This window comes from Pithys albifrons, chromosome 8 (assembly GCF_047495875.1).
Source record: "Pithys albifrons albifrons isolate INPA30051 chromosome 8, PitAlb_v1, whole genome shotgun sequence".
NCBI lineage: Eukaryota > Metazoa > Chordata > Aves > Passeriformes > Thamnophilidae > Pithys > Pithys albifrons.
In genome coordinates, this window is record NC_092465.1 from 21,349,402 (window position 1) to 21,364,480 (window position 15,079).

Here is a 15,079-nt window from a genome sequence, read left to right on the forward strand (position 1 = left end):
CAGAGATAAAAAGAGATTTCCTAGGTTAGTTTTCAAGGTTCTTTTTTTATTGTGTGTGGCTGTCTGGATGATTAATGTGAATAGGAAAATACTGTTGACCCATTTAAATCATGTTAGACAACATCCATTGCTCATCTACATAATGAAATACACACTGAACATTACAGCCTGAGTATAAGAGCCAGTGAACTACAAAAATAATATTTTACTCATTTAGATTCCGAAGTAAAATATAGGACATTAGTACTAATCATGGTATTAAATTTTAAGCCATGCAAATTGTAATTGTCAGTGATAAAGAACTATAAGTTGAAAAGGCTATTAGCATTTCAGCTTTTATAGTTAATTTAAGTAATATTTTTTGCTAGTGTACAGTAGTAGAAAAGTCTATATGCAAAACATTTAATAGTAAATGCAAAAATGTTTGTTTTATACTGTTATTTAATTTCAGCCATTAGAGAAATGTTAGAAAATAATTTGCAATATTAAAATATATTAGCATTTTATATTACAGAGAGTAAACTGCAGTCTTTACTTGGGTGAAATCAATATAAAAGGCAAATTATTAGTAACAAAAAGACAAAAAATGTAAGTACCAAAGCAAAAACTGAAGCCTTTAAAAGTATGGATTTTGTCAAATAGAAACATAATTGTCAGCATTTTAAACTAAACACAAATTTTAAAGTACAGAATTTAGTCTGACAGGTTTCTATGGTTACCTATCTTTCCAGTAGTTTTGTGAGATGTGTAAATCAGCCTGTGAGTCACTAGTAATTATTTGGTTTTTTGTTGTTATAGTTGTAATTCTGTGTTCAGTTTGAATCTAATACAGTTCACACCACATGCTTTGGTTTATGTATATTTTAGTGTGTATGATTGACAGTGATTGAGCATTTCTTATGGAGTGCTTGGTTTTTTTGTCATAAGTGATGTATGTTGGTACTTCTGAAAATGTAAACAACTTCTTCCTGTATCACTGTTTGATAAACAGGGACTTTTATGCTAAGAAAGAGGTCTTTGTAAATGTTAAGCAAGAAGATAAGTGAAAGGTATTTTAAAAACATTTAAAGCAGCTCTCAAACATTATACTTTGCTCTTCCAAATTTGATCTATAATTCTGTTATTATAATTCATTCAGTGACCCAAATGTCACGTATTTATGAATAAGCTTCCAAGTTATGCATTAATAGCACATACTAATGACTGACAGGTTTAAAAATAAATGTTTTAATCAGGATGCTACAAGTTATCTGCAGCAAGCTCTTGATTGGAACGTTTTCCTTAAGCAGAGCATCATCTTGGGAAAAAAAAAAGAGCTTATTTCCACTACTACCACAGTAGTTTAGTAGAAACAGCTGTAAACTCTTACACCTCTCTGCTCATATATTTTGAAATTTGGATTATAGGATGTAGTTCCCTAATCTTAATGCTTGTCAGTCTAGCAAAGAACACATACATGTTTTCTCAGTTAAAGACTTCACTGTCGTAACAAAACTCATCTTTTCATGTGAAAATAGGACAATGCAAGTAATTAACAACTTCTGATGGAAAGCAAGAAACACTGCTAGCTGGAACTTTGACCAAATGAGTGATTACCAAATGTGATTTTAATATGGTGTTCATCCCAAAGTTGCTCGCCATGTACACTATTTTTTTGTTCAGTTTTGGGATAAGACTGGCTTATGATTCAGAAATCATCTTGTGTCCTTAGAGACTTGGCTGCAGGTGTACTGAAAATACTTATTGCAGTGGGTCGTGATATTTTGTGCAGGAAAAGACTGACTGCCCATTCTCTTCCCGTGGTTCAAGCTACACAGAAAATCCCGATACAATGTTCAGGAACATTCCTAAATTTTCTCTGCAAAGATTACTTTTATTTCGGTACTGTTGCTCACCCACTGAATGGATTTCTGTGGGAAATTGGGGTTTTTTTTGTGATCCAGACATATTTTTTTATTTCAGGTGGAAATTTAAGAGGTTAAAATAGGATTTATTTTTAACATTTAATATTGATTCAGACATGCATGTAGGACATAAACACGCCAGTCGGAAAGCAGTTGTTTCGCTGAACACCTGAAAAGATTTTATCCCAGTAGGATTCAATGAATGTTGAAGCTGTGGGTGGGTGCATATAAACAAGAGTTAGTATTGTGCTGTGTGTAAGGACTATTTGAATAGCTTATTATTTTAATCTGAAACAACTGCTGTTTTTTAAACTGAGTAACTTGTTGCAATAGTTGTTACTTCCCTAAAAAATCAAAATAATTAATACAATAACCAATTTTTCAAGAGAAAGTAATTTTTTTCATCTTTTAAAAAACCTGAAGATAGAAAGTGATTGAGAAATGTATTTAAATATGTAAGCCTGAACAGTTATGTTTCTCATTCTAATTTATTCACTTTATGATAAATTAATTTACTCAATATAGGAATGCAGTAACATAAGAGGAATGTTTTTCCTGCTAGTCACAGAGTTTGATACTTGCCAGATGCTGTGATCTGGAGCCTAAATTCCCTTGATATCAACTGTGATTGAAACTCTTAATATTGCTTTGTCCAGCTTTTGTACTGGACTTGTTCCATTTTGCTGTGATACTGCTTTAGACAACACTGTCTTTTTATTTTCCACTTGTGTTATTCTATCAGAGAGAGAAAATGCAGTAGAAGTAACAGTAGGATGGAAGGCTCTGTTGAAGAATAGAGCAATGCAATGCCCTCTTCCCAAAGTTAAGCCTGTGCAGCCTGATCCTGTTTTCTGTAACAGACAATTAATTTTCTTTGGTATATTAATGAATATCATTCAGATATAGTTACAGTGTACTCTTCATCCTTTAAATCCTGTAATAAAATGGGGAGATACTGTTTAATGATACCAGAATTTTACTCAGTTCATTTATTTCTCATGCTGCCTTGGTGTGATTCTGTGTGTGTGTGTGTGTGTGTGTGTAGATACAAAAATATACACAGAACTGCTCAGTTGATCGAAGGAGGTTTTAAGGATATAATATTAATTTTTCCTTTTCTTCTTGTTTGTTAAAGTTACACTGTCGGTTGCTGCTGACAAAGTGTGGCACCGAGCCAGCTTCCTGAAGGAGCTACGAGGAGGGTCATGGCTTGTCATGACCTGGGCACTGGTACTTGAATGTTGTTATTATTGGGATGAAGTACCCTTAGGCTGTCATCCTTCCTGTAAATAGAAGAGGTTCTGATTCTCTGTGGTTTCCCAGTTTACCAACTTGTAGAACAGCTATTTTGTTGGCCCTAAGTTTGACTGAATAATGAATTAGAAGCAAATAACTATTCCAGAAGGCACTGATTCATCATTTTAGTCTGTTAGTCTAGACTAAATCATAATAAGTAGACTCTGTTCCCATATAGTTTGTAAATTTACGCCAAATTTAAAAACTGGTTTGTATTGGCATACAGCAAAACAAATTGCCCAGTTTTACTCAGAAAGGACAGAATTGTAATTAGCAGGGAGCATAACTGAGGGTCAAAACTGACTTTTTTTCAGAGACATGAATGAGTCCCAGTGATGTTGACAGAGGGCTGACTCTGCTCCCTTGGAGTTAGTTGGCGTTTGACTATTCCCTTTGCTTTATTGCCTCTTAGGAGAGTAGTGAGAACAGCAATTCTGTTAATGCCTTCATTAACTAAACAAATCCTGTCATTAATTTCCAGATAATTTAAATAATTAAATAAAACAATCCCAATTAGAATATAATGTTTGCAAGATACTGGCCTATGTTTCAGTTTGTCAGGGTAGAGTCATAAGCATGCTGTTGTTGATGTTTTCACCAATGTGTTGCTGTTGTAACTGAAGTGACATCTATCCTGATGAATATTTCATATCCCCAATCACGCTATTAAAAACAGAGTGGTTTTACCCTTTCATTTCTGTTTTCTCTTTTCCAGTACTATCCTGACGGCTGTGGCTGCGTCCTGTTTACAAATTGCTGCTAGTCACATTTTCAGTAGTCCTTATGGGTTTTGCTTTCCCCTAATGCGTCCAATTAGGAGGAAATATTTCTCACAAGCATGGACTTGCTCTTCTTCTTGTAATGACATAGTTCTGCAATCCAGGAAACAGTGCTGCATGGTGTCCATGTCCACGATTTCCTGATGTGGGAAAACGTGTGGAAAGCATCTGGAGAGGAGGAGACCCCCTTTACCAGCTTGTTTCCTGTAAGCGAAATTGGAAGACCTTGTCTGTGCAAATAGATTTCAAAATAGAGTCTGCCCTTTGACTGTCTCCATAATTACACAGCGCTCTCTGTATTTTATTTGGCTGCCAGAGCAGTTAACCCCTGGAAGTCAGGGGCTGATGATGGCGTGACCAGCACGGGTATGCAGACATGACCATGTGAATACACTCTTGTTTGGAGAAGCCTGTCGTTAAGACCTCATTACAATATACTTTTACCAAATTTGAAAATTATTATGGGTTGGATTATGTTGATTAAGATATGTTATATCCTTAGTATACAGAAAATGTGGAGGTATTAGTTGCAAAAAAGGAAAAAAAGAGAAACAAAAAAAAAGTTCTCTTGTGGCTTTGATGTAATCAACATCTGTCAACAGAATGAATTTGCTTTTGTTTAATTTCAAGGGCTCTTGTCCTTCTACTTTGCCCAATCAGTTTCAACTTCTGCCTCAGGCATTTCCCTATGTTGTTCTTGGAGTTTTTTCCTTTTTTTTTTTTTTGTAGCAAATGCACAGGTTATTGCTTGTGAAATGTGAGCTGCTCTTCTGCTACACAGGTTACACAGAGATGGAAAGAACCTTTAATCTTTCCCATCCTATTTTTGAAGTTTGGGCATACCTTTGCAATAGGGGGATTACAAAGTCAGTGTTTTATTAGACAGTTAGAATTACAATTACAAGGAAAGGTCTTTCAAACCACAGCCATTATTTTGGATTGAAAAATAGGAACATTTGGTAATTAACAGTAAAAAGCCATGTATTCTTACCTAGTTGCATTGGCTGGATTCCCCGTGTTGTTACCCACAGAGATTTTTGATACCTCACTTTAAACTTTTATTCCTCTGAAGTTTCAGCAAAATTAATATTTGGACAAGAAGATAAATTATGATGGAATATTAAAATCACTTGGCAAGTCAAATTAAAGATCTTTAGTGTTTTACCCCAAGTGGGTATATACAAAGAAAATGTCCACAGTCATTCTTTTTTTAAAAAAAGTTTTTTAGAAAAACCAACACATATTTTGAGAAGAGTTGTCAGAACAATGCTTTCGGTGTTGTTAACTTTATCAAGAGCGAGTTGATTCTATGTCCTAAATGTTTTGGATGTTAATTCTTGTAATCCTAAATAATTTTGGTACTGTGCCCCCATTGATACTATGACTAAATTATTTTAAAATACATTAGTTTACTTTCTGTCTCTTTTAAGATGTACTCTTGTGTTTATTGTAGCCTAGAATGGTCATGAAGTTTATCCATTGGTAGCATTTTTGCTAATTGCTTTTGAAATTGAAGTCTTTTATAAATAAATACAAAAAAAATGGTTGCTAACAATTACATTTGATGAATCATGTATATGAACAGGTTTTTGCATGGCTACCCCACATCTCATTCCTTGGAAACACAGCTTGATAAATTGCTGTAACTGTAAAAAGAAGCATTAGGAAAGGGCTTATGAGAGTTCATTTCCAACATCTCCTGTTAAAAATACTTCCTGACCAGAGGAAAATCGCATTTAAATTACTAAAATCAACTTAATTAAGGGTCATTAATAGAGATACACATAAAAACTCTCCACTCTATGAGTGAAATGGGAGCATTTCATTATATAGTGTAGCAGGCATGAACAGATAACAATTAAAATAGCCCTAGAGTAAAAGGCTAATAAATATAGGGCACATTGTGCTGCAAAATCTGTCACTTTAAAGTGCTCACACCCATCATAATTCTTGAATACCATATTCAGCCCCTCTGAATGACTCGTTTAAAAGGCAAAAAAAAAGTAATTTCCACACAAGATAAATTCATCTGGTAATTCACAAGAGCTCACAGTGCACATTTCTATTATTAATACAAATAAAGGTCTGGAAGGTGTGCAGAGGAATTCCAGCTCTGTTCGGATGTGTGTGCACCCAGATGGCACAGTGGGATTCGCTGCAGAGGCAACAGAGCAGTTTGCAGTAATTTTCTGTGCTTGCTGCCTTGTGTCTGCTGATGTGATTTGGTAGCACTGGTGATAATTCTCCTGACTGCAGCTGATAGTAAATATCTGTTACTTGTGGCAGGTGACATGGCCTTGCTGTTGGGGGAGAGAATAAAGACATGAAGGGCCGGCTTTGCGTCCGGGCTGTGCTGGCCTGTCCCAGGCTGCCCGGCTGCACATTCCGGGCTCTCCTCAGGGCAGCAGATCCTGCTGGAAGATGCATAAAGCCCATGTTTATGAACTGTCTTGCTGTAATTAATAAACACAGCTTAACAAAGGGATGTGCTTGAGCACCCGTATTGCAGAAGTAAATAAAGGCACTCAGAAAAGCTCTGATGGTTGTAAGGGATAAAGTTGAGGGAATCTCTGAGCCAGACTTGGAGAATATGGGCAGTTGTTCCTGTCTCGAGTGATTGATGATGTTGCTATATTGAATTAGCTGTGAATATGGGAGCTTAAAAAACAAAAGGAGCTGTGGAGGCATTAGAAGGCCTTCTTAAGGAAGGAAGTGTGTGGATGGAGTCCAGATTTTCATTATAAACCAGTAACTTTGTTATATTTTAATGGCATTTTATTTAATTTTTACTTTGTAGAAGAACGTTTTCTCTTATAATTTTTTATATTTCAAATAAAAGTTTAGTCATCCTGTGTTTATAATTCTTGTGACATAAATTAGGAATCATATTATACTATGGTGATATTTATTTGCATGTCGTATTTAATCTGTTCAAGTAGTAGATATTTTTATATGCATCTGGTTTATAATGAGTAATTAATAGAATAACAACAGGTTACAGTACCTTATTATCCTGTTATTTTGTGACAACACATGTAATGTCTCTTGGGGAGAATGGAGGTAAAAAGTTGATTTCAAGTAAAAAGGTATCCCTTCTGGATGTAGGTTAGTCAATAGGTTTGCACCCATGAGTATGCTTTAATGTATTTAAGAGAGGGTATTTGGGATTGGGTATTGTGAATAATTGTCAAGCACACTCTCACCTTGTCTCCCATGATTAACTTTGGACCCAGTATTCAAGGTGCCTGGGGAGTGTCCCATGCATCAAGGAGAGCTTTTGAAATACATGTTCATGTAGTGATGTCCCCATGGGCCTTAGCTGACCACTTCTGTGAGTGTGGGATTTCCATATGTTTCAATATTCAATATACAGTACCTTTAGCTGTGGTAAGAGCAAGGTATTTCCACTGCACTCTGTAGAAGAGGTACCTTAGCTTACAGTAGCAGAGCAAATTCTGCTTATCATGATGCAAAAGTTGCTGCTTCAGAAGATTCTGTGTTTCCAATGTCCAGAAATGAGTACAAACCAGCCAGGGAGTTTGCAGGATGCTTTGGGTTTTTTGGACATGCTCATGGTGTTGCCTAAACTAAGGCATCAACAGGTGCAGGTTAGATGGCCCTTTCTAGTTTTGTTTGTTTGGGTTTTTTTTTTAATTGGACGATGCTTTTTCCCTTGTGAAGGAGACTAGGAAAGCAGTGGATTATGAGGCTGCTGATTAAATTCTAATTAATAGACTGCCAAACCATTCCAGCCCTCTGTTAACTGGGCAGCTCCACTTCCTTGGAGACACTTTTCTTCCCTTTTGAAGCAGACAACCCACTGGGGTACTTAGGTTATTCTGAGACCTTGTCTGAGCCTCACCCTTCAGCTTCACTTGGTTCCTTACCAACAATTAAAAAAAAAAACCAAACAAAAACCAGTAAAATTTTGCTTGCGTTGAGTAAAAGTTTTTACAACCTTTCAGAGATTGTTCACTAAATGTAGTACTGATCAATGTGCAGAGAGACAGTTGGGAACACTCTGAACACAAAGCCAGTGCAACTATTTCATTCAGTCTGGGTTTGGGGGCTCTAAAACAGTGCATAACTTGAATCTCCTGTATGTCATGGAATAATGTAGAAGGGCTGTCCGTGAATGAGTGTGCGTGTGGAAGGATAATTTCTGCATCTGGACATGATAAATACATCCAAAGGAAAGGAAGGAAGGTACAGTAAATAAGATCATGCAATATATGGAAGAAACTCTTCTAAAAAAATCATTTTTAGGTACTTACAAAAGATGCAGTAGAATAATTTCTTAATTTCCACTATATAAAAATGTTTAGTTACTTCCAGTTAAACAAAAACTTTTTACTGGAGAATAATTATTCATCTGGATTACTTGCCACAAAATTGCTCTTGTGTTTGTGTACATAATGACATTTTTCAGAAGCAGATCAAGTATTATGTTAAACAATGTTTCAGAAAAAAACCTCTGTTTTGATTGTAGAACATTTGAATAATGGAAATACACTCTATGTGTAATTGTAGTGTAATTGGGCAGTGTCAATAATCCTTTAGAATTTCCCTGTTTTGATGCTAGCGTTATTTTTAGTGGTGCATGATTTTGGTTTGGGTGTCTCTGAGAACCTTTGAACTCCAATGCCCATTTTTTCCCCTTACTTCCTTTTTTTTTTTTGTCTTTTTTGAGGAGGCAAAATGTGTCATTGCCCAGCAACTAAGTTTGAGCAGTGAAACTTAGGAACTATCATCCTGAATTCCCATGTGAATTAAATGGGAATCTGATTCAAATATTCCAAATAAATTACAAATTTTTATCACTTTGGTTGCCTTTGATGAAGATTCTCCTGAAGTTTGTTCTGTTGCCCTGCTAGGCAAGACAAAATGACCCCTGTTCCTTGTGTCTTGAGCGACAAGACAGAGAGCAACATTACCTTTGTTATGCTCAAACCTGTGACCAATTTTACAAAAATGCAGTTGAAAATATTGTCAGAAATAACTTTTTTTTTCCTCCTCTCTTTTCTTTCTGTTGTCCCTTACTCACTGTTTTGTCAGGCCTTGAACAGTGCAGCTTCTGGCCATGAAAATTCTCCAAGCAGGGGGTGGTTGGGGCATCACTTCTGTCTGTAAGCTGCAGGGAATTTACCCACACTGCTTTCTGAAGCATCAAACCAAAACACATCTGGTATTTTATAAAGCTTCGAAGTATTGTTTGGGAAGTTTTTTTATTCTCATTACTTCTTGTTGTTATTGCTCTTTCTTTAACAGTACAAAATTGGAACTACTCTTGGCAACTACATTAGTCCTGTGCTTTGTTTTACATGATGCTCTTCTTTTTGCATACTTTCCATTTTGTAATGTGGAAGTAGGAAAAAATGTTAACCCTTTTTAACTTATCTCTTAACAGGTTCTGTGACTGGCTACCACATAATCTTTTCTTCATGCAGCCATAACTACCTGGACGGGCAGTCAAGGAATCAGCAGCAAAGATGCTTCTTTTTTCAGGGACAAAGAAATACTGCTTATAGTGTAGTTTGGCCAGCCATGGTTTCTCCAGCTCACCGAGTTCCTAAGGTACTGCAGTTTCTGTTATCTAATCTGTTAGTCAACCCATACAGAGTTTGATTGCAGTCATGATCAAGCATATTTGTTGTCTGATAGCTGGGGGCTTCGATCACTGTCCTGTTGCTTGGTCTGGTATTTGAAATAGGAGCCGTGGATTTCAGCTGTTTACCATGATAAACACACAGACATATCTAGTTATTTGGGAGTTCAAACCTGGGGCTTGTTCAGTTATAGTAGTATAAACATGGAGTTTTATAATTATCTGTCAATACTTCTGGGTCCAGATTCTCATTTTGGACAATTATCGGCAGTCCTACCAGAAGTCAGTAGGAATAATTTGTGATCATCTGAGTCCTTTCCTGTATAAATGTCTAGCAGGCTCATTGGAAAAATATTTATATTTTGCTGAAGGTTTTGTTATTTGGTTGTGTCAGATTTGGGAAGGGAACATGCAGTACCTGCTGGTAGCTGCCTCACGACCCCACTGCACATTCTAAACTCGAATTTTTTGTGTCTTATGAGTGGTTTTTTTCCTTGCAGCATATACTTTAATTTTTATTTACTTTAGAGCCAACAGAGACTTTTTCATGCAAATGCAAATTTAACATGTGTTCCTCTTCTGGTTTCCTTTTTTCTTTTTTTTTCCCCTGTTTAATTACAGCATACAGATTAACTGTTTAGTATCTTTCCTTTAGCCACAAGAAACCAAAGTACCCTTTTTAGACAGTGCTTTTCCGCATGTATATTAATACTTTTTAAAATTTTGTTTTCCATTTTATTACAGATTTCTTATGCCAAATACAGAGTATTTCCATGGGCTAGAAATTCTAAAAGTTTTTAGATAGGAAAGCAGATAAGAATGCTGGATGTGGGGGCTGTGGAAGCTCTGTGTGCAGCAAGAATATAGGGCTCCATGCTCTATATATTTTCAAAAGTTTAAAAATCGTGAAATTTACAAGCTTTAATTTCTGTATTTAGATGCTTCTTTTGGGATAAAGAGGGAGAAATCCATTGTCATGATGAAAAGTTCCCAGATCAGAGTTCCCAGACTGTTTAAAAATCAGTCCATGTCTATGAACTCTGCAAACTTGAGGGCAAAGTTATGACTTTTATACAGAGTATGCCAGAAATCACTCTAAAATAACACAGTGTTTTTTAAAACATAGTTGTGAAACTGTCCCATAGACATTTGAATGTCCCAGTTCTGCTTTGGGCTTCTCCCTTAACAGACTATAGAGGTCAGTAGGGTCATGTCTCAGCAGTTATTGGGTAAGTGCCCTCCAAGGGAAAAGCGAGGGTGGTGCTGTGTATGGAGTTGCTAATCCAGAAAATGGTGGGGATTTTTTTTCTAAATTGAGACCCAAACTGTTGCAGTAGGATATTGTTAAAGTTGATATGCCATTAATTTGAAAGAAATGGAAATTCGAAGTTCTGTTGACATAAGTCCACTAAAAATAGTTTCACTTTTTATAAGATGAGAAATTAAATACCTGTAGGAGTAACAGTAGTCTTCCTATTTAAAGTCCCGCTCTTCTGTACTCCTGCAAAAGTTGTATGGTTGTGTTGAGTACAGCCTAAGTGCACACTTTGTTTTCTGCCTGCCAGCTTGAGTCTGTATTTTGTGAAATCAAGAGCAAAACTCATCCTGTAGCCAGCATGGCAGAAAATCAGCCCAGCTGTCATGGGCAAAGGGATTCTTCTGCAGCCAGCGAAGCAGCCCAGGACCCTCTATGAGAAAGTGCATTTCCATCTCTGAGCAAGACATTACTGTTTTTATTAGCTTGTTGTGTTTATACAAGTCGTGAAATTGCTGTGGATTTTAAAAAATCATGGATTACATTTTACCTCATACCAGAGCTGAAAAGTTCTTGTGAGGTTTATTACACTTTCCTTGACACGGGAAACTGTGATAGCCTTTGTTTAGTGTTGTAAATGGACAAACTTGGGTAGAACACAGGAACTAGGTTAAATAAAACTCTCTAAATTAAAGTAAGTTAAATCCTAAGGTTCCTAGTCAAAAAACAGTCTCATAGAAGTTAATAGGAGTTTTTCTGAATGAGAAACTAAGGATTTGATCAGTTTTAAGTTTGAGCTTCATTCTATATCTTTGTCCCATCACTTCCAGTGCTTAGGTGCTTTTTGTAGAAAATGTCACTCTTTGCATAAGAAAATGAAGAGTTTTTAAGTTTTTGTAACAGTTTCATAACTTGGGACTGTTTGTGCTGGAAGTCGGCTGCAGTATCTGGGGTTTCAGCACTGGAAGGCTAACAGACTGTAAGTCAGTAGTAACAGGCAATGTTAAGTTCAAAAGGGCAGTGGAAGAAATTCTGAGGCAGCCTTGAGGGTTTGCCCTGACGGCTTAGGAAGGTCGATACTACGACAGAAAGGGCAAGCTGCCATGAAGCAGGAGGCAGTATCTGAGAAAATGATCCCATTGTCATGCTCAGTTTTCTGATCTTCATTTTCAATCCTTTTTCTCCAAGCACATAAAGAAGCCAGACTATGTGACGACAGGCATTGTACCAGACTGGGGAGACGACATAGAAATGAAGAATGAAGATCAGATTCAAGGGCTTCGTCAAGCTTGTCAGTTGGCCCGTCATGTCCTGCTTCTGGCTGGAAAGGGCTTAAAGGTAACAGTTACAGAAGTCCCGTAACAGGCTGGTCATCTTTTATGCTTTCACATATTTGGGTTTTGTTCCTACGTCTGTTTTTTTAACTTCCTCCTAATATTCACCCAACTTTAAGTTAGATCCTAAATAAGCATTTACTAACTTTTGATTCAGTTCATGGTATGCCTGTTTATTTCTGTATTTTAAAGCTATGTAGCACATAGAGTGAGTTGCTGGCTCAGGTGTGATACCTCTGTAATCTCTCTCCATTCAGATTGTGCCAAATCATGGGAATTTCTCATAAGTCCCATGCTGCATTTTTTCCTTCCATTTCATGGTCCATCTTCCTCATATGTTGTGCTTTTCAGCTCTGCATATGTGCAAGCCTGGAGGGCTGGTCTGCCTTCTCCATTCCTGTCCATCCTGCAGCTCCTTCCAGTCCTGCAGGATCTGGCACAACTCATAGAGAAGGCATCGGAAAAAACAGCTGCCAAATTCCACACAATTTTCCAGAGTGCATTGATAATAAAGCCTCATGGTTTCCAGAAATGTTTCTACAGAATGCTTTTTGGGATACCTCCCAAGTTAAAATGTACAGGGAGGAGCCTACTAGCAGGTTTTGCAGATGAAGAAGTGCTTTTTTAGCCTTACCTTGGTATTTCATGTAATAGCATACTGGATAGGGTGAAATGGGTTGAGTAGCTATGAGATGCAGAGATAGATGGGGACTGTAGGTCAATGCCATTGACTTAAAAGGAGATTTTTCTTCCAGCTATCATCACTCTTTCCCAGAGGTTTAATTCTGGAGCTGCAATGGCCAATAACAAAACTGCCTGAGGCTTTAATCTTATGCAGCTTTGTGCTTTTTTAACTTTTTAAGGTGGAATTATTTCCCGGTACAGTCAAACTTACGCATTTAAAGCTAAGAGCATATACATGTTTCTGAAGGATCAGGATGCAGTGTGGGTTTTGAATGAGAGCAGTATTTCACAGATGTTCTTTAGTTATTAGTAAATACATGTATGCAGTATGATGTAGCTTATGATACAGTTCATAATTTGTGCCAAATCATACATTATAGCAAAAAAAACGTTTTGGAGCAAGAAGGTGTATAAGGTAAGAATTATATAACCAGGAGCTGTGTACTGGGAGGGAAGGGAGCATTTGGAGTTGCAGTGCTGAGACCACTGCCCACCTCAGTCACAGACTAGTGGTGACCTCTGTTTTATACAAATAAGTGTTTGTCCAAGACTCCCCTTACTGGGAGAATGCTCCAAAACCCTCCCTCATGGACAACTGAGCATCTTCTGCTTTCCAGCCCGTTGTGTGTGTGGTCAGTGTGTACCCATCTATTCTTGTGCCAACACTGCTTTTTAATGCCTTCCCTGAGTCTTTCCCTTCACACAGGAATAGAGCTGTGCATCAGACCAAAAAAAAAACCCAAGCTCTTTTAGGCTATTCTTTTAAGGTAAACTCTACATTCCTATTTTATCTGAAGAGTCCCATCCCTCCACCTGTTCCTGTTGCCTTGCTGAACCCACCTTGCATGCAGTCCTGCAAACTGGCTTTTCCCTGTGCTTTGGCTAGTGGCAGTAAAATCCCCCAATATAACAAAGGTGCATTATAATCCATGGATACAGAGAGATAGAGTTTGGGCTATGCATGGTTTTGATATTACCATTTACTGCCTGTGGAATTTGATATTACAATATGGTATTATATATGATAGCATTCCTGGGCTTGAATTACAAATTTGGGAATAAAGCAGCAGATTCTAAGACATGGAAATATTTTGTTAGAAACCATGAGATTGCCAGATAATCCAGATAAGGGACTAGGTGTGCAGCAGATGCCCCCCCCAACCTTGCCCAGATAGAAAAAACATCTTTAAAGCAGATACTGTTAAAAGCAGAACTTTTCACAGGGTGTAAGTCATGCAGAGACCACAGGTCTGTCTACTGAGTATCCAAAAGCCACATCAAATTCCTTGAGCAGAGCAGCAGCAGACAGCACCCAGTGGGGTACATCGGACTTCAGTTTGTCTGTGGGCTAAACGTGATGGATATGTGAGCAAAGGCAGGAACAACAAAGCTGCGTTTGTCCAGAACCAATGGCTGCAGTATCCAGTACAGACAGTGTGCCGAGGCTGCACTGCCATCCCAGCACAGGGGCTGCAATGACTACTGCAACGCAGGGGATATGTACAATAACCCCAAATCCAGCTCTTGAGTGGGTTCATTGCTCCTCATCTGCCCAAGGACACTTTGGGGCTGAACTAAATTCAGGTTGAGTAAACAGATGTGGTTTTATCCTCAGCACAGTACACAAGTGCACTCCCCTGTATTCACTGTGCATGGTCACTCAGTATTTCAGTATATGCCTAAGTGTATCTCCTGCCCCACAGCCTAACCTGCATTCCATGTGTTACTCCAAAATCACAGCCACTGTGATTTTTCCTTCAGTCTGCCAAGACTGATCTTCATATCTGTACGAAGTATGATTTCCAAAGGCTCAAAACCTGTTCAAATCAAAATCAATTTGCAGAGGAATCCTCAAAAGTACTTCTCAAAGAGGGAGGTTTCCCTGCCAAATTTCAAATTTCATTTCTAACCATTGCAGAGACAGAGCTGATCCAAAAGAAAAGCAAGAATAATGTTATTTAAAGCGTGTTTATTTACCACACCATGGATACACTGAAAATGGATGAATGATTTAGGAGGAGTTTTTTTTTAATATGTAAAATTGTGAGAAAAAGATGAATTTAGAACATGTCAAACTCAAAAATCAAAAATGAAGATTTCTAAAAATGATGGATAAGTGCTTGTAGATTCATTGTGATGGAGCCTATGGCAACTTTAATATCCTCAAAATATGAAACCAAATGTTTAAATATTTTATAAAATTAAAGAATACCTGAAAAACA

The 15,079-nt window shown here is 37.3% G+C and overlaps 1 protein-coding gene across 1 annotated transcript in view; it reads left to right on the forward strand.

Moving 5' to 3' along the window:
- Nucleotides 1-15,079, forward strand: part of METAP1D (methionyl aminopeptidase type 1D, mitochondrial) — a 49,457-nt gene that overhangs the window by 16,788 nt on the left and 17,590 nt on the right. The window contains exons 2-3 of the mRNA XM_071562197.1: nucleotides 9,387-9,553; nucleotides 12,028-12,177. Of these exons, the coding sequence (XP_071418298.1) occupies nucleotides 9,387-9,553; nucleotides 12,028-12,177 (317 nt within the window). The remainder of the gene's footprint in view (nucleotides 1-9,386; nucleotides 9,554-12,027; nucleotides 12,178-15,079) is intronic.